Here is a 26,338-nt window from a genome sequence, read left to right on the forward strand (position 1 = left end):
ATATACAAAAAAGAAAAACAAAGGCAACCAAGCATAACACTAAAGAAAGTCCTCAAATTAGGAGGGAAGAGAGCAAATGAAAGGAAAGGAAAGCAAAGGAAACCAAATGAAAGAACAAGATTGAGGCCTCACTTACCATGAGCCTATGCTACTTTTGTCTACATTAGTAAGACCATGAATATACTTTCAAAACCATAAACCTATGTACATTGATTGAAATGGATATTTTAATAACAATGATACACAATGGAAACCAGCTGCTACTTAAAGACTCCCTATTATTCCCATCTTAGTCATCAATCATTCAAGTGATGGCAAGGTAGATATATGTGAACTTCATTTTAAAAATTCCAGTTGTGGGGCACCTGGGTGGCTCAGTCAGTTAAGGATCTGATCTTGACTTTGGTTCAGGTCATGATCTCGGGATTGTTGAGACTGAGCCCTGCATCAGGCTCTGCACTGAGTATGTAGCCTGCTTACCCTCTGCACCTCACCCCCCACTGCCAGCTTGCACATACGCTCTCTCACCCTCTCACTCTCTCTAAAAAAAAAAAAAGAAGAAGAAGAAGAATCCTGTATCTGTTTGATTTGATTTAGCAATTTAGAAAATGCTCTACCAATTGCTCAGCAGGACATTTTGTAAAAATTGAAATAGAAGTGTTATAAGTTTTAAAAAATGCTCCAAGTAACACAACAATTAAGGATGTACTCTCAGGTGAGAAAATGACAGCAATTACAACTGAAAAAGTAAAATTAATCTCTTTAGAATTACAAGTTTATTTAATTCATAAAAAGGACTTATCATAGGCTCTTTTAAATAATAAATATCCATATGTGATTAGTGTTTGGATTCTTATTGTTCACTTATACATAGGGGTGGGAAAAATGGGTAATAGCGAACTTTAAAATTGTTATGAACCATTGCCAACCAGGAAATTAGTCAAAGCATCTAAGTATACATTTCATTAGTGAGCAATTATAGTTACTTTCTAAAATCGAATTTAGATGTAGGTTTTTAAGAAATTTAAAATGTGTCCATTTTGGGGTGCCTGGGTAACTTTGTCAAGTGTCTGACTCTTGTTTTTGGCTCAGGTTATGATCTTAGGATTGTGAGACTGGGCCCCATGTAGGGTTCCACACTCAGCAGGAAGTCTGCTTGAGAATCTCACACTCTCTCCCCCTCTTGTACACTCTCTCTCTAAAATAAATAAAATCTTGAAAAAATAATAAAATATGTCAGTTTAGTTATATTTATTGATAAAGGTTATAATAGGTATCTCTTGAAAGTAAGAGTTCCAGGATCTAAGAAAAAAAATCAAAATTTCTGTCTCATTTCTTTATTAGCACAAATAATTATGACTTTTACTTAGTGTGTATTAGTTAGCTAAACAACTCAGAATTTTACCAAATTAAAAACAAAAATTATATCAGGAATCTGAAACCCAAGGAAAAAAAGGAAAAATAATATAACTAACCTTGGTGATGTAAGTATCGATGTCATTACTTGAACGCCTTGAGTTTGAGGTACGAATCACCATGTTTTCTCTTTGAGCATCATTTCCATTGAATAGTGAACTATTATTATTGACATTTCTACCATAAGGCAGATCTGGGGATGGCCTCATATTGGCAGCACTAGTCCTGTTCAGATAACAAAACACAATGCTTAGTATTTCATTTCTCCCCAAATCAGTCCTAAATTACTTGCATTTTTTAAGTTTCCATAATAGTAAACAGAATGTGCCATTAAATAGTGTTTTAACATGGTAAATGTGACAGAGAAGACCCACTATGTATAATTATAGGTTTAAAACTGTTCTAAAGAAGTACATATATTTCTAGGGTTCCTAACTAACAAGTAATTCAAATTAAGGAGGGAGAGAAATGGCTATCAGTGATGTCCATGGCCTAACAGGTTATACTTGCTGCCTTCTGGAATGGTTGTACTTAAAAGATTCTTGGGGATGCCATTATACATACTTATATTTAGTAAACCAGTTTAGAGCTGCAAAAATAAACCATCCTGGGGGTCTGGGTGGCTCGGTCAGTTAACCATCTGCCTTCAACTCAGGTCAGGACCCCACAGTCCTGGAACTGAACCCCACACTGGGCTCCCTGCTTGAGGGAAGCCTGCTTCTCCCTCACCCTCTGCCTGTTGCTCCCCTCTGCTTGTGCTCACTTGCTCTCTCTCTCTCTCACTTTGTGTCAAATAAATATGTAAAATCTTTAACGGAAAATAAAAATTTTAAAAATCCCTCAAAGACATTTTTCAAGCATTGGCTTTCACCACTCTTGTACGTTTCACACATTACCTCAGAGAGATTGAGCATTTGGCACTGAGGAAAAATTTAGAGGAACAATTGGTAGAGGACAAGTAGATGGCAGAGTTGTGATCAGAAAGAACTGAAACAGCTCCAGAGGCAATTAGGTTATAACACAGATACCAGGGTACTGGGGGTGGAATCTACCACTTCCATCTTGACATTTTGGGTTAAAGATGTACTCTTCCAAAAATAAACTAACATTAATAAATAAATATTAATAAACTCATTTCTATTTAGGGTAATTCTGACAATTTTATAATAATATGCTGTCTAAATTATAAACCTTCCAACAATTAATTTAAAGACTAGGAGATCAGATTAACTGAAAATATGCAAGGGAAAAAAATAAAATCATTTAAAACAACAACAACAAAAAAAGAGAAATGCAAACTGACTTGGACTAGCATTTTGACAATAAGTTCATTTACAAACATCATTTTTCAAAATTATACTATCTAGTTGGCTTTCACTTACTACTGATCTCATGAACGTGGCTCCATAAAAAATATGGGTTAGAGGCAAATTAATAAGCTAACTCTACTTTCTATGATTGTTTTAACTTACTTGTTCAGTTCATTTGTCAATGACATTCGATGTGTTACTTCTTCTAGGTAGAGGTGCTTGTATCTGTCCAATTCTGTTTTAGTAACATCTTGAGTTTTTTTCATTTTAGATAATTCAAATTCCAGCTCTTTAATTCTGAGTTCCATTTGACTTCTTACTGAAGCATAATTCTTTTCTTTTACCTGTGCTAAGCTGTCTTGAAATGCTACTTGCATCTAAAGCAAATCAAAAGCATAGTTTTAAAATTGTTACAACCTGGGTAATTACAGTATATTTCTTTCTTAAGAATAATTGAGGTACCTGGAGTGCCTGGCTGACTCAGTCATCTGAGTGCCTGACTCTTGGTTTCTGCTCAGATAGTGTTCTCAGGGTGCTGGGATAAAGCCCTGTGTCCTACTCAGCATGAAGTATGCCTAGAATTTTCTCTCTACCTGTCCATCCCCCACTCGTGCTTTCCAAATAAATAAATAAGATATTTAATATTAAAAAAAGGAATAATCCAAGTATGGTACCATTTCTTTTATGTAGGAATGCCCAGAATGGAGCCCAAACAAGCAACTGACTGAGCCACCCATGTACCCCATGATCAAAATTTTTAAAGCACAGTTTTTTCTTTTCCTCTCAATAGCCTTGTTTTATACTAACTGGTCTTAAAAAATAAAATGACTTTCTACTGTGAATCATTCTGAAAGATCAACTAGTGTGAATAATAATGAAAACTGAAATTTTTAAAGGGAAGGAACAAATGCTTCCAGAAATTTACCAAATTGCTATAAAGGAAGTAGAGGAAAACTCTACACTGCATATAACCAAAATGTAATTTGCAGTGAAATGAATTAAAACATTTTATAGACAAATAAATTAACCTCTAAAAATAGATCAACTTCTTTTAATTTTTCTGCTACGTTCAATCTTGTAGTTTCTTCAAAATCCCGTTTATATTGTTCCATTTTACTATATTCTAACATGTTGACTTCTACAGAACTTCTGAGCTTTACTACTTGTTGTTCCAACTTCTTTTTATTCTTCTCTAGCTTTTCACATTTTCTTTGTATTTCTTTCATAGATGATAATTCCTCAATAAGAACCTGGTTTCTTGAAGACACAGTTTCCAGTTTTGCTGTAAGGTCATCAACCTGCATGAATAAAATAATACAGCTTGGAAGTAAAGTGAAAAGAGTCTAATGCAAAACTAAGACCCCAAATTTTTTTCAAAGATTTTAAATCTCTGCACCAAATATGGGGCTTGAACTCACACCCCCAAGATCAAGAGTCACATACATTACTGACTGCTCCGGGCAGGTGCTCAAATCTTAAAATAAGTTCATTTTCAACAAAACGTTATCTATATTGTAGTACAGTCTTGGAATGCAGAACCTCAAATAACTCAGAAAATGAAGAACAAAATTCAAACCACTAAGAGTTGCTAAAATTGATCTCTGCTGTCATCCTCTTTGCCACATATTTGTATTTAATTTTTATACTTTTATTTTTCTGATTGTTTCAGATTTTTCCTCCATAAGATAACTGTAAGTCACGACTTAGTAGAAAGACTCTTAACCCTTCCTCATCTTAACACTCCATAATATTTTTAAAAATTTTATTTCTGTATTTGAGAGGGAGAGAGAGCAAGAGAGCAAGAGCACAAGAGCAGGGAGAGGGAGAAGCAGACTCCCCACTGATCAGGAAGCCAAGCATGGGGCTCAATCCCAGCATCCCAGGATCATGACCTAAGCCAAAGGCACTTAACTGAGCCACCCAGGTGCCCATGTACTCCATAATTTTTAAAGAAGTTTTAGGAATACCATATTGACTTATGTAGGTCTGAGCCAATAAATGCTTACCAAAATAAGACATTGAAAATAAGACTCTAATTAATGAATCTATAAATGCTGATTCTATTACCATAAGCCTTTTTCTGAATTACAAATGTCTTATGCTAATTTGAATTGCAGTCTGAGGAGAAATGATTCACAAGATTAAGAAATCACATCTCTCAGTAAAAAAGAAAAATAGTAGTGGGGAAAAATTTAGTGAGATGATTCATATATTTTTGGATAAAAAAATAATTTAACTCGACAGTGTTACAATCCTTTGTTACTTCCCACAAAATAAGAGAATATACTAAGCAATGAAAACAACCAAAAAACTTGCTGGAGTTTCAGTGATGCTGAGTTGGGAAGAACTCCTTTCGTTTAAATATGACTGGAAAGACAAGTGGATGTGGTGGGTTTATAAACTGACACTTCTCCCATGACAATCCCTCCCCTTCATATGTGCTGGCCTTAGTAACTGGTTCCTAGTGAACAGAATATGGCAGAGCTGCTGTGTGATTTTTAAGGTGAGGTTAGAAAATGTGATATAACTTCCATCTGACTTTCTTCTTCTAGGAAACCTCACCCTTAGAATCCAGCTGTTGTGGGAAAGCCCAGGGTACCTAGAGAGTCTTCATGCAAATATTCCAGCTGAGACTGCCCTAGCTAACATCCTAGCCAAAAGCCAGCCTCAACAGCCAAACATGTGCATGAACAAGGTTTTAGATGATTCTAGTTTCCATCTTCCAGTCATCCCAGGTGATGCCAAATGAAGAAGAAATGAGTTGGTCTTACTCAGCCTTGTCCAAAGATTTGTGAACAAGATAAATGCTGTTTTGAGCCACTAGGTTTTGAGATGGTTTATTATATGGCAATAAATAACTGGCACAGCTACTGACATTAAAATGGGGTGCTGCCATTAAAAAAGAAAACCAAAAAACTGAAACTAAACCTTCTTTGAACCAGGAGGTGGGTGGAACCTAAAAGAAGAGTAAGAGTGAGAAGTAGAGAAGAGTAAGAATGAAAACCAAAAGGGCTTCCAAGAGACTGTGAGTGGAAACCTGATGGCCCTTGAAGGGGCTTACAGCAAAGGCTTCTATACAAGTGAAGAAAATGACAGTAGAGGGAAAAGGAACTCGTGCCACAAACCACATGAAAGTAAAACTGGTAGGAGAGATAAGCTAAAGAAAGACTATTCAATATGAAGGAACCAGGACTTACTGGGTTCATCTATCTGTTCCTCATTTATAGCCTCTCCACATGCTGTATTCTCAAATAATGCTAAAATAAAGAAATGGCTTCTGGGTTAAAAGCAAATCCAGGTAGACATGGCCTATGGATGAAACCAAAACTATAAACCCTTTATTAAGACTTGAGAAGGACTTAAGGTGTGCCTCAAATTTCTTTAAGGATCTTAAGAGTGTGAGAATTTGAAAGGCATTGTCAAATGAGAGCTGCACAGGAAACCTGAGGTGAAAGCTTATTTCAAAAGACCCAGGAGAATGGCTTTTCCAATGGCATGAAATCAAACCGTATTCATGGAAAACTCAAAAACTAAGAGAATTATCATAGCAAAAACACTGTTTGCGAGCTTGGACTAAAAGAGACCAAGATAGTACAAACTAAAAATAGGCCTTTGAGTCTTAGAATTCCCACCAGGAGGAAGCAGGCTGAAAAAGCAGCTACAAATACAGGTCATTCCTTATGAAAAGGACAGAACCAAGAGCTCAAAAAGTAAAGCAAACAACATGGAGAAGCATTCCCATGGTTAGGACTAAGTCCTCACTGAAGAACTGACAGCATGCTTCAGGGTGTGTTTCAAAACTGCTATGGACTAGTGTGCCTCCCATTTTCTTTCAATGGGAGAGTCCTTAGCAGGTTACCAGAGTGTTCCATTTTGAGTGGTAGAGAACTGTCTTCCTTAATTCCCAAGTGTTCAGATGGAGAGGACTTGCACTCAAGGGACTATACTTCAGGCACCTTATCCCTGCTGTACCTGATTAAGATGGTAAGATCTTGGACTCAAGCCCAAACCCAATGGAGAACTGAGATTTGTGGGAGGTATGGGAAGGGGGAGGCGAGTGTATTTTTCATGTGGGAGGAATACAAAAAATTGTGGCCAGTGGGTAAATCATGCTGCTTTTAAAATGTATCCATAGGTTTTTAAATATTCATCCCCTTAAAAAAAAAAAAAAGACCATGGGCCTACCTTTGTGACTTTCTCCTAACAGAATATGGTGAATGTGATGCTCTGTATATTCCAAGGCTAGGTTACAAAAGACAATAGAGCTTCTGCCTTGCTCTGCAGCTCAGGCAGCTTTTTTGGATTGGAATTTAGCCCCCCATCTTGTAAGAAAATTCAGGCCACAAAGTGTCTAGGTGTGCCCGTGTAAGTGTTTTGGCTGCCTGCCCCAACTATAGTCCTAGACAATAGCCAGCATCAACACCACAAGATGTGAGTGAACAAATCTTCAAACAGTTCCAGCCCCAAGCCTTTCAGCTGCCCCACCTGAAGCTAGGGGAAGAAAACAAGCTGTCCTAGCCACACTTTTCCTAACAGTAGATTTGTGAACAAAATAAATGTTATTTATTTAAGCCACTAAACTTTGGGGAGTTTGTTAAGAAAAAACAAACAGATATCAAAATGGATGACAAAAAGAGTTAATAAGATACATAATTTATATATTAGAAATTGGTCTCCATTTATGTGGGAAGTAAAAAAGGTTAAGATTAATTTTTTTAAATTTTAAAATATTTATTCATTTGGGAGAGATACAGAGAGACAGAGAACAAGCAGGGGGAGTGGCAGAGGAGAGGGAGAAGCAGACTCCCTGCTGAGCTGGGAGCCTGAAATGGGACTCGATCCCAGGACCTGGAGATCATGACCTGAGCCGAAGGCAGACACTTAACCATCTTAGTCACCCAGGTGCCCCTAAGATTAATTTAATAATGACAAACAGTGCTAATGAGAAGAAGCCCATAACTAGAAGCAAGACCTAAGAAGTTTTTCTTTCCGTTTTCCCCCATTTAGGATGGCATTACCCGTGCATTTTTTATATATGACCTTTATTATGTTGAAGTATATTCCTTCTAAACCTACTTTTTGAAGGTTTTTTTTAATTAATTTATTTATTTTCAGAAAAACAGTATTCATTATTTTTTCACCACACCCAGTGCTCCATGCAATACGTGCCCTCTATAATACCCACCACCTGGTACCCCAACCTCCTACCCCCCCCACCACTTCAAACCCCTCAGATTCCTTTTCTGTTTTTTGGAATAGTTTGAGAATAGGTACTAACTCTTCCTTTAAAATGCTCAGTAGAATTTGCCTCTGGTCCTGGACTTGTGTTTGTTCATAGTTTTTGGATTAATGATTCCATTTCTTTGCTGGTTGTCAGTCTGTTCAAATTTTCTATTCTTGTTTCAGTTCTGGTAATTTATATGTTTCTAGGAATTTATCCATTTCTTCTACATCATCCAAATTGTTGGCATATAGTCATTCATAATATTCTTTCATAATTGTTTGCATTTCTGTGGTGTTGATTGTTATTTCTCCTCTCTCATCTGTGATTTTACTGGGGTCCTTTTTCTCTTCTTTCTGATAACTCTGGCTAAAGCCTTATCGGTTTTATTAATTTTTTCAAGGAACCAGCTCCTCGTTTCATTGATCTCTCCTATTTTTGTCTTTTTAAGGTTTCTATAGTGTTTACTTCTGCTCTAGTTTTAAAAAAAATGTATTTGAGAGAGAGAGAAAGCGGGGAGAGGGTCAAATGGAGAGGGAGTGATAGAATCCTCAAGTAGACTCCCTGCTGAGCACAGAGCCAAAAGCAGGGTTCAATTCCAGGTCTCTGAGATCGTGACCTGAGCTGAAATCAAGAGTCTGCAGCTTAACCAACTGAGCTACCTACTACTACTACTGCTCTAATTTTTATTATCTCCTTCCTTCTGCTGCCTTTAGGCTTCATTTGTTGTTCTTTTTCTAGCTTCTTTAGGTGATGGTTAGGTTGTTGTAGATTTTTCTTATTTTTTGAGGTAGGCATGCATCGCTATCTATATACTTCCCTCTTAGAACCATATTTACTGTATCTCAAAAGTTTGGGCAATTGTGTTTTCATTTTCATTTGCTTCCATGTATTTTAAAAAATTTATTCTCTTATTTCCTCGTTGGTCCATTCATTGTTTAGTAGAATGTTACTTAACCAACATGTATTTGTGATCTTTCAGATTGTTTCCTATGGCTGACTTCTAATTTAAATAGTATTGTGATCAGAAAAGGTGCATGGTATGACTTCAGTCTTCTTGTATTTATTAAGACCAGTTTTGTGGGTATTATGGAGGGCACGTATTGCATGGAGCGCTGGGTGTGGTGCATAAACAATGAATTTGGGAACACTGAAAAAGAAATTAAATTAAAAAAAAAAAGACTTGTTTTGTTGCCTAACATGTGATCTATTCTACAGAATGTTCCAGAATGTGTATTCTGTTGTTTAAGGATGGAATATTTTGAATATATCTCCTTAGTCCATCTAGTCCAGTGCATCATATAAAGCCACTGTTTCTTTGTTGACTTTCTGATCTGTCCATTGATGTAAGTGGTGAGTTAAAGTACCCAACTATTGATTATTTCTATTCCTTCCTAAAATATCCGAATTGTACATTGTCTTCATGGATACTTTTGCAAGTGGGAATAAAAGAAATGAATTTCATTTAAAACATATATAATAAAATTAAAGGACCCTAGTATTATTGTATTATTATCAATTATGTTAGTCATTAATTGTTTTATGTACATGGGTGATCCCATGTTGGGTGCATAAATATTTACAATAGATAGTTCTTCTTCCTGTCAGATTGTCCTCTTCACTTATGATATAGTGCTCTTGTCTCTTACTGCAGTCGTTCTTTTAGACTCTATTTTGTCCAATGTAAGTATTACTATTCTGGCTTTCTTTTTATATCCATTTGCAGGATACATGTTTTTTTCCATCCCCTGACTTCCAATCTGCAGGTGTCCTTATGACAAAAATAAAACTCTAGCAAGTGGCTTATACCATGGGTCTTGTTTTTTTTTTTTCTTCTTCTTCTTCTTTTTTTTAATCCACTCTGACATCCTATGTAATTTGATTGGAGCACTTACCCCATTTATATCCAAAGTAATTATTGATAGATATGTATTTGTCATTTTACTACTTGCTTTGTGGTTGTTTCTGGAGATTTTCTCTGATCATTTTTGTGTCTTCGATGTTTTACTGGTTTTCTTTAGTGATATATTTGGATTTCTTTCTCCTCTTTGAGTGTTTATCAGTGTGGTTTTTGTTTTGTTTTGTTTTGTTTTGTTTTTTGAGAGGGCATGAGTGGAGTGGGGAGAGGGAAAGAGAATCTTAAGCAGACTCCATGGCCAGAATAGAGTGCAGTGCAGGATTCAATCTCACAATCCTGAGATTATGACCTGAGCGGAAATCAAGTCAGATGTTTAACCAATTAAGCCACACAGGCACCACTATTAGTGGGTTTTGATATATAATTTGTATATAACCTCTTCTGCATATAGCAGTCTATATTAAGCTGCTGGTCTTTAAGTTTGAGCCCATTCTTTTCTCTTCTTCTCCCCATGCTTTAGGTAAAGTATTACATTTTATATCCTTTTTTCCTGAGTTCCTAAACTTATTTTTTATATAAATGTTCATTTTTACTACTTTTGTGTTTCCTGCCTTTATAGTGTCACATTTGGTCTCTTCTTTCCACTCAAAGAGTCCCCTTTAATATTTCTTGTGGGGCTAGTTTAGTAGTCACAAACTCCTTTAGTTTTTATCTGGGAAACTCTATCTCTCCTATTCTGAGTAATAGGCTTGCTGGATAGAGTATTCTTGGCTACAGATTTTTCCCATTCACCACATTGAATAGATAATACCACTCTCTTCTGGCTTGCAAAGTTTCTGCTGAAAAAGTTCCTGCTAGCCTTAAGGGGTTTCCCCTGGAAGTTACTGACTTGCTTTCCTGCTTTTAAGATGTTTTCTTTATCAGTATATTTTGCAAATTCAATTACAATAGGTCTTGGTGTTAGCCCACTATTTTTGATTTTGATAGTTTTCTGTGTCTCCTGGATCTTGATGTCTGTTGCCTTCCCTAGATTAGGGACATTTTCAGCTATATTTCTAGAAACACGTTTTCTTACACCTTTTTTCTCTCTTCTTCTACTGGGACTCCTATAACATGAATGTTATTACATTTGATGGAGTCACTGAGTTCCCTAGGTCTGGTCTCATTTTGCATAATTTTTCTTTCTCCCCCTTCTTTGGCTTCATTGCTTTCCCTTACTTTGACTTCTTAGTTGTTAATTTGTTCCTCTGTTTTTTCCAGCCTGCTGTTCATTGCATTAGGTGTGTTTCTTAACTCATTTATTCCACTCTTCAACTATGATTCTTTTTTAACTCTTACATCTCTGTTGTAAGGGTCTCAATGATGTTGTTGTTCTTTTCTCAAGTCCAGTGAGTGTCCCTATGATCACTGCTTTAAATCCTCCATCAGCCATGATATTTACATCTGTCTCACTTCAATCTCTGGACCCGTGGCTTTATCCTGTTCTTTCATTTGAGATAAATTCCTCTGTTTTCTCATCTTATCTAAGTCTCTACCAGCTTCTCTGTGTTAGAAAAGCCAGTTATGTCATCTTCTCCCCCCCAAAAAAAAGGACTGAGAAATGGTGAAATCAACCCAATTAACTGAGAGGATAAAATGTGATGGCAGGAAAATAAAAAGATATGTCCAGACAATAACTAACGAACGTTCACAGCAGCATTATTAATGGCCAAAAAGTGGAAACAACCCAAAGGGGCATCAAATGATGAATGAACAAGGGTTTTGTCCCATAATGGAGTACCGTTTGATAATAAGGAATGAAGCACTGATATATGCTATGACACAGATGAACCCCAAAAACATTAAGCGAAGGAAGCTAGCCACAAAGGACCACACATTGTGTGATTCCTCATATATGAAATATTCAGAATGGGCAACTCTATAGAGGCAGAAAGTAGACTGGTGGTTGCCTGAGCCTGGGGGCAAGGATTAAGGGTTTCTTTTCAGGGTAATTAAAATGTTCTACTTGATGGCAGTAATGGTTGCCCAACTCTATCAATATACCCAAACATTGAACTACAAATATTAAATGGGTGAATTGTATGGAATGTGCATTCCATCTCAATACAGCTTTTAAAAAAATCCAATGGCAAGGCCAAGATAATTTTCTTAATTCTCTCTTTTGGGTATATATAGTATACATGATCTAAATATTTCTGTGCATTTATTATATATTGAAAAGGAAAAGAAAATGAAGGAAATGCCTAAGTTCAACTGGTTTGTGAAATCACTTTTCTGTACAAGTTATCCTGAAATCAGTACAGATTCTGTATCCATTCAAAAAAATGAAGATGAGAAATAAGACAAGTTTCTGAAACATTCTATTAAACATTATCTTCTGCTTTTACATGGCTTAGCTCATGATGGTAACAGAGAGATCATTAAAAAAACATTATTTAGCACACCTGGGTGGCTCAGTTGGTCAAGCATCCAACTCAGGATTTTATCTCAGGTCATGATCTTATGGGTCATGGAATCAAGCCAGCTTGGGGCTCTCTGCTGGGCAGGGGTCTGCTTGAAATTCTCTCCATCTCCCTCTGCCTCTCCAACCGCCCCCACCATAAATAAATAAATAAGTCTTTAAAAAATTATTTAGTAGGAAAAAAAGTCCCAATTTCTGTGAAGAATGATGTATAAGTTTCAACTTTCCTAAGGGTAACTACCATAAGAAAAAAATGTATAAAACAAATAACAGAATGAAAGTCAAAGTTTAAGAAATAAGTATATTGTGAAGATACTAAAATTATACTAAATTAATTATAATGAAAAAGAGAAGGAAGTGGTCCATGGAAATAAGCATCCTAAAACACTTCATATTATTTAACCAACTACAGATTAACTTGACATGTTACATTTCATACATACCTGATTCCTACTCTGAGCCAGTTTTTCCTTTAAGTCTTTTACCTCATCTTCTAAATTCGTACAACAACGTGATTTCACCTCCAGTGAAGCCTCTGACATAGATAGTGTTTTTAGGGTATTGGCCAGTTCTTCTTGAAGTTGTCTCACAGAAACCTAATAAGACATTTCTGTTACTGGTTTTATAAAATCATCTTACTATTAAGATATGTTAACAATATATAACTTTAACCTATGTACTTGGAAAATTTCACTACAAACATCGATTCATCTCCTTTTCCTAACATGTACACATTATGGCTGTTTAATGAATTTGGTTAAATACACAAAAAGATGTTATCTGCCTAGTCAGTATTATGTTACTTAGTTAATTAATTCAGCCCCACTATCCTTTCCTTGTGGGTGAATTTTCCGAAAGCTTCCCAATCGACTGAAGAGACTTCAAAAAGAAATGGGTATATAGGTGGGTATATAGGTGGGACTAACACTGGTAAATTCTACAGTATGAAATGTTTTCCTTCTTTTTTATTAGAGGCTTCAATTAATGTCAGAGTTCCTCACATGTTCAATCCTCTGCTCAAATCCTTTTAATAGATAACTATCTCAGAACATAAGTGAAGTCATTCTAATGGCCTTCAAGACCCTAGATGACCTGGCTTTCACCACTCTCCCTGACCTCCATTCCTGCTACACAAGAATCCTGCCACCCCTCATTAATCTGAAAATGGAGATCCAATGCCCAATTAATAAATTACAGAGATACAATTCTATTTCTGTTGGATAAACTTAGGCACAAATGATAGTAACTGAGATTTGAAATGAGCAAATTATTTGTAAAATTGCTTAAAAAATTATAAATAGCAGTGGGAAGATTAAATCAAATATAGTTTTGCTAAAGCTCATCATAATTGCCCCAAATTATGATTTAATGAAAAGGAAGGGCCTTCAAAGGATTAAAAGGCCATAAGGATACATGATTTCAGACTAAAAATTCAAATTTATATAAATAAGAATAAAATCATGCCAACCTAAAATGTATATAAAGGTACTATGTATAGTTTGCATAAATGTATACATATATAAAAGTATATATGTATATACATATATACATATATTTATACTTATAAATATATACTTGTATATATGTATAAAAAGTACTGATATACTGTACTTTTTATTCAGTTCACTTGGGAAATCTGGAGCTAACTGTCAAGTTAATCCACTTAATTGAATCTCAATTTCAAAATATGCATGCTTTAAAAATCCTCTATGCTTGCAGTGTTGGCTTTTAAAATATATATACATATATACATGGAGAAAATATAGATATACAAACACATATATATACATATATACATATATAATATATGTATGTATATAATATATATATACATATGAATATATACATGTATATACATATACATATATACATATATAAACACATATATATACATATATTTTATATATATGATATATATATTTTTATTTTATATTTTATAAATATATATAAAAAAAGTAAAAGCTTAAGAGAACTTAAAAAAATGTTCAAAAGAAGTAGCCTTTTTAAATACAAGGATTTTTATCCTACATGAATAACTCAAATTTTAATTTAAATGACAGCTAAATTTGTCATAGATATACAGGTAGATATAGTATGTGAAATAAAATTTCTTTACAAAACACTTAACTAATTCCATCATAGTCTCAAGGTGATTTAGCCTATATTTTAATATAAAAGATCCAAAACTGGGGTGCCTGGGTAGCTCAGTTGGTTAAGTGTCCTACTCTTGGGTTCAGCTCAGGTCATGATCTCAAGGTTTTAAGATCCAACCCTGAGTCAGGCTCTGCACCCAGAGTCTGCTTGAGATTCTTATCCCTCCTTTTCCCTCCCCTTCTACACATCCCCTACTCATGCTCTCTCTCTCTAAAAATAAATAAAATATTTTTTAAAAAATAGCCAACATGCATATTTATTTCAATTTGCCCTCCATCCCTTCATTCAGAAAATATACATAGGGTTTATATGAGAAGCCAAGAATTCCAATAAATTAATGATTTTAGCTATAAATATCATAGTTCCTATTAGTATAAAACTAAATTTTTTATCTATTTTATACCTAAGTAATATACATTAAATCAAAGGGATATTATAAATAATAGTGATGGAAATATGCAATTTTTATCAAAGACTTACCTGATTGAAATTATTTCTTAGAGTCCTCAATTCTATATCTAGTGCTCTAAGATTAAATTCAAGTTCTTGTTTCATTTCAACTTCTTTCTTATACTGCTCTTCTCTTTTTGTTAGCTTCCTCCTGAATCTTTCCATATAAGCTTTCAGCATTTATTCTTTTTTGTTTTTCTTGTTTTAGAGTAAATCTGCAAATAAATGTACTTATTTTAAAATTTGTTTTGTAAACAATAAAAAGCTCATGTTATGATCTGGTGCCACATATGCTGGTTTATTATCCAAATGAAATTTCTATGTTCCCAATTATTTTCCTTTCTAGGGCTCATGTTTGTAATTTCTCACTTCAATCTCTTCCAAAAGATATATATAGTTGAAAAGAAGCAATGAAAAAGGCATTATGCTGCTTAGTACTAGTATCTCTGGGAGACATCTCTGGGAGATACAGTAGGGAAAGGAATTTTGAAATTATTCAAGAAAGAATGGAAAATTATTGTTTTTTCCACATACTCGTAATTACTCCTCCATTAGAAAAGATAATTTAGTTAATATTTAAAAAGAGAAGTTCCTGTCTCGCACGGAGGTCTTTTATCCATTTTGAGTTTATCTTTGTGTATGGTGTAGGAGAATGGTCGAGTTTCATTCTTCTACATGGATAAAAGACCTCAATGTGAGACAGGACTCCATCAGAATACTAGAGGAGAACATAGGCAGTAATCTCTTCGATACAAGCCACAGCAAATTCTTTCAAGATATGTCTCCAAAGGCAAAGGAAACAAAAGTGAAAATGAACTTTTGGGACTTCATCAAAATCAAAAGCTTCTGCACAGCAAAGGAAACAGTCAGGAAAACAAAGAGGCAACCCACAGAATGGGAGAAGATATTTGCAAATGACAGTACAGACAAAAGGTTGATATCCAGGATCTATAAAGAACTCCTCATACTCAACACACACAAAAGAGACAATCATAACAAAAAATGGGCAGAAGATATGAACAGACACTTCTCCAATGAAGACAAACAAAAGGCTATCAGACACATGGAAAAATGTTCATCATCACTAGCCAACAGGGAGATTCAAATTAAAAGCACATTGAGATACCACCTTACACCAGCTAGAATGGCCAAAATTAGCAAGACAGGAAACAACATGTGTTGGAGGGGATGTGGAGAAAGGGGAACTCTCTTCCACTGTTGGTGGGAATGCAAGTTAGTGCAGCCACTTTGGAGAACAGTGTAGAGATTCCTCAAGAAATTAAAAATACAACTTCCCTATGACCCTGCAACTGCACTACTGGGTATTAACCCCAAAAATACAGATGTCGTGAAAAGAAGGGCCATCTGTACCCCAGTGTTTATAGCAGCAATGGCCACGGTCGCCAAACTGTGGAAAGAATCAAGATGCCCTTCAACGGACGAATGGATAAGGAAGATGTGGTCCATATACACTATGGAGTATTATGCCTCCATCAGAAAGGATGAATACCCAACTTTTGTAGCAACATGGACGGGACTAGAAGAGATTATGCTGAGTGAAATAAGTCAAGCAGAGAGAGTTAATTATCATATGGTTTCACTTATTTGTGGAGCATAACAAATAGCATGGAGGACAAGGGGTGTTAGAGAGGAGAAGGGAGTTGGAGTAAATTGGAAGGGGAGGTGCATCACGTGAGTCTATGGACTCTGAAAAATAATCTGAGGGGTTTGAAGGGGCGGGGTATGGGAGGTCAGTGTAGCAGGTGGTGGGTATTATAGAGGGCATGGGTTGCATGGAACACTGGGTGTGGTGCAAAAATAATGAATACTGTTATGCTGAAAATAAATAAAAAATAAATTAAAAAATATAAAAAATTAAAAAAAACAAATTAATTAAAAAAATGTATGTGAAAAGCCTTCTGTTGAAGATTATACATGCAAATTTGGACTGTAGCTCTATAACAGAAACATATGGATTATTTTGGAGAAAATGGTCTATAGCAAATTTTCAGTTTTAGATAACAGAATGCTCAAATATACAGCTTGCCAATTCTCATCACAGGTGACACTCAAATTACACATTTATACATCTTTTTTTTTCTTTTTTAATTTATTTTTTATTTATTTTCAGCATAACAGTATTCATTATTTTTGCACCACACCCAGTGCTCCATGCAATCTGTGCCCTCTATAATACCCACCACCAGGTACCCCGACCTCCCACCCCCCGCCCCTTCAAAACCCTCAGATTGTTTTTCAGAGTCCATAGTCTCCCATGGTTCACCTCCCCTTCCAATTTCCCCCAACTCCCTTCTCCTCTATATCTCCCCATGTCCTCCATGCTATTTGTTATGCTCCACAAATAAGTGAAGCCATATGATAACTGACTCTCTCTGCTTGACTTATTTCACTCAGCATAACATATAATGTATTATTGGTTTCCCCTATTATCCATTTAATAAATCATTTGAAAACTCTTTTTATAACAACACAGGGTCTATATTAAGTAAATAATAAAGAGTAATATGTGCTTGCAGCATAGACTTTTGAATTAATTTCATCAACATATAAGAGAGATGCTGAAAAACTTAGCAGTAATCATTTTGTATTTCACCTTTTAATCACGTATATGTTTAAAACTAGTTTTTAAAATTTTTTCTGTCTTGAGAAAAATGGCCATTTTCTACTCTGTTGATGGGCATATAAATTAATATAAAATTTCCTGAGAACAATTTAAAAATAGGATCAAAGATGTTCTTTAAAAATTTTTATACTTTAACAACACTACATTGAAGAATTTATTCTGAGTAACCAGAAATGTAGAAACAGATTTATATAAAAAACATTCCTTACAGCATTAATTAAAGTATAGAAAAATGGGGGTAAAAAACCCAAAATTCAATTTGGTAAATAATGAGGTTTCCACATGGTGGATTTCTATATGGTCATTAAAATTATGATTTGGAATATTCATTAAATTATTAAAAGTATTCACTGTTAAGAACTTGCTATATTATTTTGAAGAATCTCATACTTTCACAGTACTGAAGAAGTTTTCTTCCCTATAAAATCCAAGGTAAGTTAGCAATTTCAAAACATCTACCCATCTGTAGATAAAAGCAAATAATTCAAGGGGTGCCTCGTTGGCTCAACTGGTAGAGCATGTGACTCTTGATATCACTCTTGACTTCAAGCCCTACATATATTGGGTGTGGAGCCTATTAAAAAAAAATCACACACAAGGTAAATAGTACAAGTATTTCCTTAAAACCAAGATATCATACCTCAAACTGCAGAGTTCATCCTCCCATTTTATTTTTTGAAGCTCCAACTTAGATATCATTTCTTTTGTTTTTGATAGATTCTTTTGTAGTCCCTTAGCCATATTTTCCATTTCTTTATTTTTTCTTTTAAGTTGTTCACATTGATCTTTTTTAAGTTCTATTAGTCTTTCATATGAAAGAACCGCATTCTGGGTTTTCAATAATCTGGCAAAATCTACATCAGAGAAAAAACAAAAACAAATAAAATATATAGGGCACCTGGGTGGCTCAGCTGGTTAAGCATCTGACTCTTGGTTTCAGCTCAGGTCATACATAATCCCAGAGTCGTCAGATCGAGCCCTGCATTGGGCTCCACTCAGCACAGAGTCTGCTTGAGATTCTATCCACCCTTCATCCCTCCTGCTCTGTTCTTTCCCACACCCCCAGTCATGTTCGTTCTCAAATAAATTAATTAAATATAAAAAAAGAAAAAGAAATAAAATATATGAGTACTTTTTGCATATAAAAGACTGTATGCTTTCACATTCACTCATTCATACATTAAACAAATATATATTGAATGATTTCAATATCAAATATATTACTGGGATGCCTGGGTGTCTCAGTTGGTTAAGCATCTGCCTTCAACTCAGGTCATGATCCCAGGGTCCTGGGATCAAGCTCTACATTGGGCTCCCTACTCAGTGGAGAGTCTGCTTCTCCCCCTGTCCCTGCCCCTCCCCCTGTTTATGCACTCTGTCTCTTAAATAAATAAAATTTTTTAAAAAAGCAAAACATATTACACTAAGCTCTGCAGATCTCTGGCTTTTATTTAGCTTAAAGTCTAGGAAAGGAGAACACAATTATAAATTCAGATAGTTCCTCTAATAAAAGAGTTCTATGATCACATAACATAACTTGATCTATGGTAAGAAGGGAAGATTTCCCTGAGGAACTATTCTGAGAAATGAAGGAGGAGCAGGAAGCATGTGAGCAAACGAGGAAGGAGAGCATTAAAGACAGTCTACAGCATGTGCCAAAGTTCTATTGCAATCTGCTTCTGGCCAAGATGGAGTAACAGGTACTGATTTATCTTCCTACCTGAAAAAAGCCAAACAAAAACAGGTAAAATACACTTTACAATCATTTTCAAGGAAAAGGAATTCAGGCAATGAAGACAATGATCCCTGAAAACATAGGAAGTTAGCCTAACACATACCTGAGCTCACTGCCTTGGGACAATTTCCAGGCCATGACACAGGAGAAAAAACTGATAAACTCCACCAGACTCCCTGAGTTGAGGTGATGAAACTGAGTCTGGTGAAACCAAGACAGATGAGATCAGAGGTCAAAGCCCTGGTGAGGAGAAACCAAACCAAGAAAGAACCCTGGAGATCAGAAGAGTAATAACCAATGCATGGCCGTAAGGAAATCTCCTGCGACTGGGGGAAAGATCCATCTAGAAAGAGCAGAGGAAACCCTTCCTGGAGCTCACATGGCACCAGGGGCAGTATCTATCCCCATTAGCCATGCTGGAAAAACTCATAACCCGCAGCACAATGAATAGAGTTAAGTAGGTCGTGCCTCAGCAGTGGGGAATTATGAGCTCTAGGCTGAACACTACTCTGGATTCACCTAACAATTCATAAGAGCAGGATGGGAAAGGATCGAACTGTTTGTCATTAACTGAGATAGAACTCCAAAGAAAGCACAAAAAGGTAAGTGGAGGCGTAGAAGCTAATTTTTGAAAAACCAAATAGCACTTACAGAGATGTAAATTATGTCAGACATGAAAAACATACTGGATTGGAATAAACACATATTAGACAGCTCAAAATAAAAGACTAAAATTTGACATAGGAAAACTGTGAGAAAACTTCAAGTAACTAATATACAGTTCCCCAAAGAGGTAGAGGAAAGGAACAAGAAAAAATATTTGAAGAAAAAACGACGGAGGCATCTGAGTGGATTCGTCAGTGGGTTTCCACCTTCAGCTCAGGTCATGATCTCATGATCTCAGGGTCCTAGGATCAAGCCCGGTGTTAGACTCCCTGATTAGAGGGGAGTCTGATTCTCCCCCTCCTTCTGCCACTCCTCCCTGGCTCGTGCACTCTCTCTCTTTCTCCTTCTCTCTCTCAAAAAATGAATACAATATTTTTTTAAAAAGAAAAGAAAAAATGGCCCAAACCTTTCTAAACTTAATGAAAACTACAAACCCACAGATCCAGAAGGATCTGGCTAGGAGTGAAGAAAAGGAAGTAAACCTTTATAATTTTCTCAAACGACATATTATTTGTTATAACATTACTAGATGGAGGACTATGATACTTAGGTCATATACTTTAGGCTCTAATCACCAAAATAGCAAAACTACAGAGTTACAGCTAGTAAGAAAAATACATACATACACATACACACACACATAAATAAAACTAAATCATAAAAATTACTTGCTCAATCTGAAAGAAATCAGAAAAGAAGAGAATGGAATGAAGATCGGAAAGGACAAATTGAAGTCAAATAACATGATGACAGATTCAAATAGACTACATCAATAATCACATTAAATGAAAATGCTCTAAAAGCCTCAATGAAATGGCAGACATCAAAATGGATAAAAAAGGAAGACCCAGCTATCTGCCACCTATTAAAAAATGCATTTTAAATGTAAAAATTACAAATGTGTTAAGAGGCCAGAAACATGACAGACCACACTAACACTGGGCAAAAGAAAGCTGAGCCTGAGTGGTTACATTAATACCACACAAAATAGATTTCAAAACAAAAAACATTAGCAGCAGTAAATAAGTTCATTTAATAATGATAAAACAGTCAACTAAAGGAAGCATAATAAACCTAAATGTTTATGCATTTATTAACAGGTTCAAAATACATAAAGTAAAATTGACAGAACTTCAGAGGAACAAGCAAATTCACAATTATAGTCTGAGATCTCAGTAGGCAGAAAATCAGCAAGGACATAGTAGACTTGAACACCACTGTTCTTCTCAAGCATCCATGGAACACTTACCGAAAGAGACGATATTCTGGATCATAAAATAAATTATAATAGGAGGAGTAAGTCAAAAGAACTGAAGTCATAAGAGTGTGTTTTATGACCACAAAGAAATCAAATTAGAAATCAAGAATAAAAATATCTCTGGAGAATACTCAAATATTTGCAAACTAATTAACACACATCTAAATAAACCCTGGGTCAGGGCGCCTGGGTGGCTCAGTCAGTTAAGTGTCTGCCTTCAGCTCAGGTCATGATCTCAGGGTCCTGGGATCAAGCCCCACATTGGGCTCCCTGCTTAGAGAGGAGTCTTCTTCCCCCCTCTCAGCTCATGCTCTCCCTTTCTCTCTCTCTCTCTCTCAAATAAATAAAATTTTAAATAACCCCTGGGTCAAAGAAGTAAAGAAAAAAGAAATTAGAAAATATTCTGAACTGAATGGAAATGAACATATAACACATAAGAATTTCTGGAATCCTGCAGTAGCAGCACTCACATGAACATTTATAGCACTGAATGTATGTACTAAAAAAGAAAAAAAGCCTCAAACTGATGACCTTTGGCTCCACCTTAAGAAATTAGTAAAATAGTAGTTAAAGAAAAGTTTGATAAACACTAAAACTAATAAGTAAACTTACTAAGTTCAAGAATAAACCTGGACCCATACACTGTATCATAAATAAAAAAGAATTCAAAATGGGAGCACTTGCATGGCTCAGTCAGTTAAGTAGCTGCCTTCAGCTCAGGTCATGATTCACGGGTCCTGGGATCAAGCCCCATGTCCAGCCCTCTGCTCAGCTGGGAGACTGTTTCTCCATCTCCCTCAGCCTGCCATTCCCCCTGCTCATGCTCTCTTTCTCTGTCAAATAAATAAATAAACAAATAGAATCTAAAAAAAAAAGAATACAAACTAGATCTCATGGATCACAGATCGAAATGTAAGACCTAAAACTATAAAACTTTGTTATTCAACTGCAAAACTTCTAAAAGAAAGCAGAGAGAAAACCTCTGACCTTGTGCTAGGCAAAGATTTCTCATATAGGAACACCAAAAGCAAAAATTCATAAAAGAACAAAGTATAAACTGGACTTCATCAAAAAAGAAAAACTGTTCTTCAAAAGATATTGCTGAGAGAATGAAAAGTCACAGACTGGGAGAAAATCTTTGCAAAAAAAAATACAGGTGATAAAGGAACTATATCTAGAATATACAAAGAATTCTCAAAACTCAACAGGTAAGAAAACCCAATTTTTAAAATGACAAAGGATTTGGACAGTTCAAAGAAGATATACAAATGGCAAATAAGCCCACAAATATATGCTCAACATTATAAGTTCTTAGGGAAATGTATACTAAAACCATAATGATACATATACTACAGTCCCATCAGAACATCTGAGATTTAAAAAACTGACAATACTAAGTGTTCATGAATATACAGGGAGAAATCAGAACTCTCAGACATTGCTGGTGGGAACTGAAAATGGTGCAACTACTTTAGAAAACCATTCGGCAGTTTCATAATGAGGGATTACAGAGACACGAGACTTAAGGGTTATTTACCTGCCTGAATTACAGTTATGGTTTCATATGCATATACATATGTCAAAACTATCAAATTATACACTTTATAGATGTGCAGTTGTCCTAACTTAAGCTGTTGAGGGGAAAAAAGCTCTATTGTAAGGAAAAATATCTAAAACAGTGGCTGAGATATGGACAGAAGGATATGAAACAATCCAAGATGAGGCTGAGAACTGTGGTCTTTCATCCCAGAACGATGAGAAGTAATAGCTAAGCTTTAAGCGAGGGGGTCACGTGATGAAATATAAATTTTTAAAAAATATATGGTAACTATGGTTGCAGAGTAGACCAAGATTCTGGGAGGAGGCATGACAAGGAAAACAGTCCCGAGGTTGTTTCAGTATTCTAGGACAAATATAGTGGTAACCTGACCTTGGGTGAAGGCACAGAAGAGGAGAGTTAACACACATCAGGTGTGCCATTCCCATGATGAAAAGTATAGTGGAAATTATGGCTCTTTGCTAAGAGTATTCAACATTTCTCTATTTTCATATAAAATGTATTTCTGAGATGAGTAGCTCTATAACACATCAGTGTTGTATGGTACAGCACTAGACAAGAAGTGCACATATTACTATAGTAATGTACATACAAAGGCTTCATATTTACACAATTGTCTGACCTTTACAATACATACCATGCTGTTCAATTAGCAACATGCAAGCCATATGATGACAGTCAGGCATGTGGAAATCCTCCGAAATTCTTTCAGATGACAAAGCTAAGTCATTGAAGTCATCCATAGAATCAATTGTTTCTTTGACCTACAAATAAATAATACTACTTCAAAATGTTCCCTGAATATTGATAAAATATACTGAGTGTAGAGAGATGATAAATACACATATCTCTTTATAAGAGCAAAAAAAAGGTACTTTCAAAAGGACTGATTTTTATCAAAACGACCTTTATCAATAGCTAGTGTTTCTGAACAACTTTTTCAAAGTATATGTCTGTACAACAAAGGCAGATTTTCTCTTTTTTCACTATACCTTTCCTAAAGTAATTTTATATCATGGAATAATATTCCTGATAAACATTATTTATCAAAATAACATAATAAAATAAAAATTTAAAAATTAATAAATGAAAAAATTTTCTATATATGTATTTACCTCTTCCTTGTCACTAGATGTTTTCTTTGAAGATCTAAAAAAAAAACAGTTCTTTTCAGGCAAATATTAAATACTTAAAATATAAGGAATATCTAAATCATATCTAAACTATATTATTAATAATGTTAACAAAGCACTAAATTCAGATCAAACTGAGCAAAGGAAAATCATAACATTACTTGCATTATTTGATACGAAGAAATATACCACATTTTTTGTTGTCATTTTCAATAAATAAAGCTTTTACTGGTTCTAAAAACTATTTGGAAACTGCAAGTTAAGTTCTGATATGGAAGAAACCCTTTTTAAATAATCATGATATTAGTATTTTGAGGATCTATTGTGTAAATACTATGCATTTTTATGAAAACTTCATATGTTTTAAAGCTATTTTAAGCCTCACAACAATCTTACAAAACATAGGTAATTATATTAGGTATTTTACACAGGAAGAAAATGAGGCACAGAAAAAAGTAACTTCCCAAAGCTAGTACAGGTGGTCAGGAGTAGACCCAGAATTCAAATCCAGGAAATGTGCCTTCAAAACACGTGTTTTACAGCATATGGTGAAAGTAATATTTAAGTGTTTTTAAGTAATCGGATAGCAAATGAATCTATTAGTATTCCAATTTTAGCTATAATTGTAATAATAATTCATAAATCTTAACCATTTTTTTAAATAAAAAGACTACATATGTAGGCAATATTGAAAATCTACTTTCAAACAACTCAAGATTTGCTTCTTCTACAGAAGCTGATCAATGGGCATTCATTTATTCATTCAACTGTTTATTCCCAAACAGACACTTATTGAGTATACTATATATGTGTCAATGACACTGTTGGTACAGGAATCTTCAGCTTTTGTAATTTAGAACTTTATAAGCCAAAAGTAATAATCTATGATAGATTGATAAATAAAATCTTCCCCCAATCCCCCAGAATCTAAACAAATATTAAGTAAATATAACCAGATAATTCAAAGTCCCTAATAAATCCATAACCATTCATGATACTATCAAAGGCACTGAATATCTAAAATTATCAAGGAATGGGGGTGCCTGGGTGACTCAGTGGGTTAAAGCCTCTGCCTTCAGCTCAGGTCATGACCCCAGGGTCCTGGGATCAGGTCCTGCATTGGGCTCTCTGCTCAGCAGGGAGCCTGCTTCCCTTCCTCTCTCTCTGCCTACTTGTGATCTCTCTCTCTCTCTCTGTGTCAAATAAATAAATAAAATCTTTAAAAAAAACAAAAGCTAATGTTTTTGGGAGCCTGGGTGGCTCAGTTGGTTAAGCCACTGCCTTTGACTCAGTGGCCTTCTCCCCTCTTATGCTGTCTCTTACTCTCTATCCCTCTCTCTTAAATAAATGCTCGACATTTCTCTTATACCATACACAAAGATAAACTCGAAATGGATCAAAGACCTCAATGTGAGGCAGGAATCTATCAAAATCCTAGGGGAGAACATAGGCAGTAATCTCTTCGACATAGGCCACAGCAGCTTCTTTCAAGACATGTCTCCAAAGGCAAAGGAAACAAAAGTGAAAATGAACTTTTTGGGACCTCCTCAAGAAAAAAAAGTTTCAACAAATGAAACAATCAACAAAACAAAGATACAACCCATGGAATAGGAGAAAATATTTGCAAATGACACTACGGACAGAAGGCTGATATCCAAGATCTAATAAAGAACTCCTCAAACTTAACACACAAAAAACAGAAAATCACATCAAAAAATGGGCAGAGACATGAACAGACACTTCTTCAAAGAAGACATACAAATGGCTAATGGACACATGAAAAAATGGTCATCTTCACTAGCCATCAGGGAGATTCAAACCAAAACCACATTGAGATACAACCTTACACCAGTTAGAATGGCCAAAATCAACAAGACAGTAAACAACAAGTGTTGGAGAAGATGTGGAGAAAGGGGAACCCTCTTACACTATTGGTGGGAATGCAAGTTGGTACAGCCACTTTGGAGAACAGTGCAGAGATTCCTTAAGAAATTAAAAATAGAGCTTCCCTATGACCCTGTAATTGCACTACTGGGATTTACCCCAAAGATACAGATGTAGTGAAAAGAAGAGCCATCTGTACCCCAATGTTCATAGCAGCAATGGTCACAATCCCCAAACTGTGGAAAAAGCCAAGATGCCCTTCAACAGACAAATGGATAAAGAAGATATGGTCCATATATACAATGGAATATTATGCCTCCATCAGAAAGGGTGAATACCCAACTTTTGTATCAACATGGACGGGGCTGGATGAGATCATGCTGAGTGAACTAGGTCATGCAGAGAGAGTCAATTATCATATGGTTTCACTTATTTGTGGAGCAAGTAATAACATGGAGCACATTGGGAGATAGAGAGGAAAAGTGAGTTGGAGGGAATCGGAGGGGGAGACAAACCATGAGAGTGGTGGACTCTGAGAAACAAACTGAGGGTTTTGGAGGGGTTGGGGTGGGGGGTTGGTTGAGCCTGGT

The 26,338-nt window shown here is 35.5% G+C and overlaps 1 protein-coding gene across 1 annotated transcript in view; it reads right to left on the bottom strand.

The window, feature by feature from the left end:
• Positions 1 to 1,583: 1,583 nt before the first annotated feature.
• Positions 1,584 to 26,338, bottom strand: part of LOC116593634 (ankyrin repeat domain-containing protein 26-like) — a gene marked incomplete at its 3' end in the record, with an annotated part of 95,151 nt that continues 70,396 nt past the window's right edge. Inside the window, exons 16-19 of the mRNA XM_032347901.1 lie at positions 12,710 to 12,862; positions 3,755 to 4,024; positions 2,889 to 3,103; positions 1,584 to 1,641 (exon numbers count right to left, since the gene is read on the bottom strand). Of these exons, the coding sequence (XP_032203792.1) occupies positions 1,584 to 1,641; positions 2,889 to 3,103; positions 3,755 to 4,024; positions 12,710 to 12,862 (696 nt within the window). The remainder of the gene's footprint in view (positions 1,642 to 2,888; positions 3,104 to 3,754; positions 4,025 to 12,709; positions 12,863 to 26,338) is intronic.

This window comes from Mustela erminea, chromosome 6, assembly GCF_009829155.1.
Source record: "Mustela erminea isolate mMusErm1 chromosome 6, mMusErm1.Pri, whole genome shotgun sequence".
In the NCBI taxonomy this organism is placed as follows: Eukaryota; Metazoa; Chordata; class Mammalia; order Carnivora; family Mustelidae; genus Mustela; species Mustela erminea.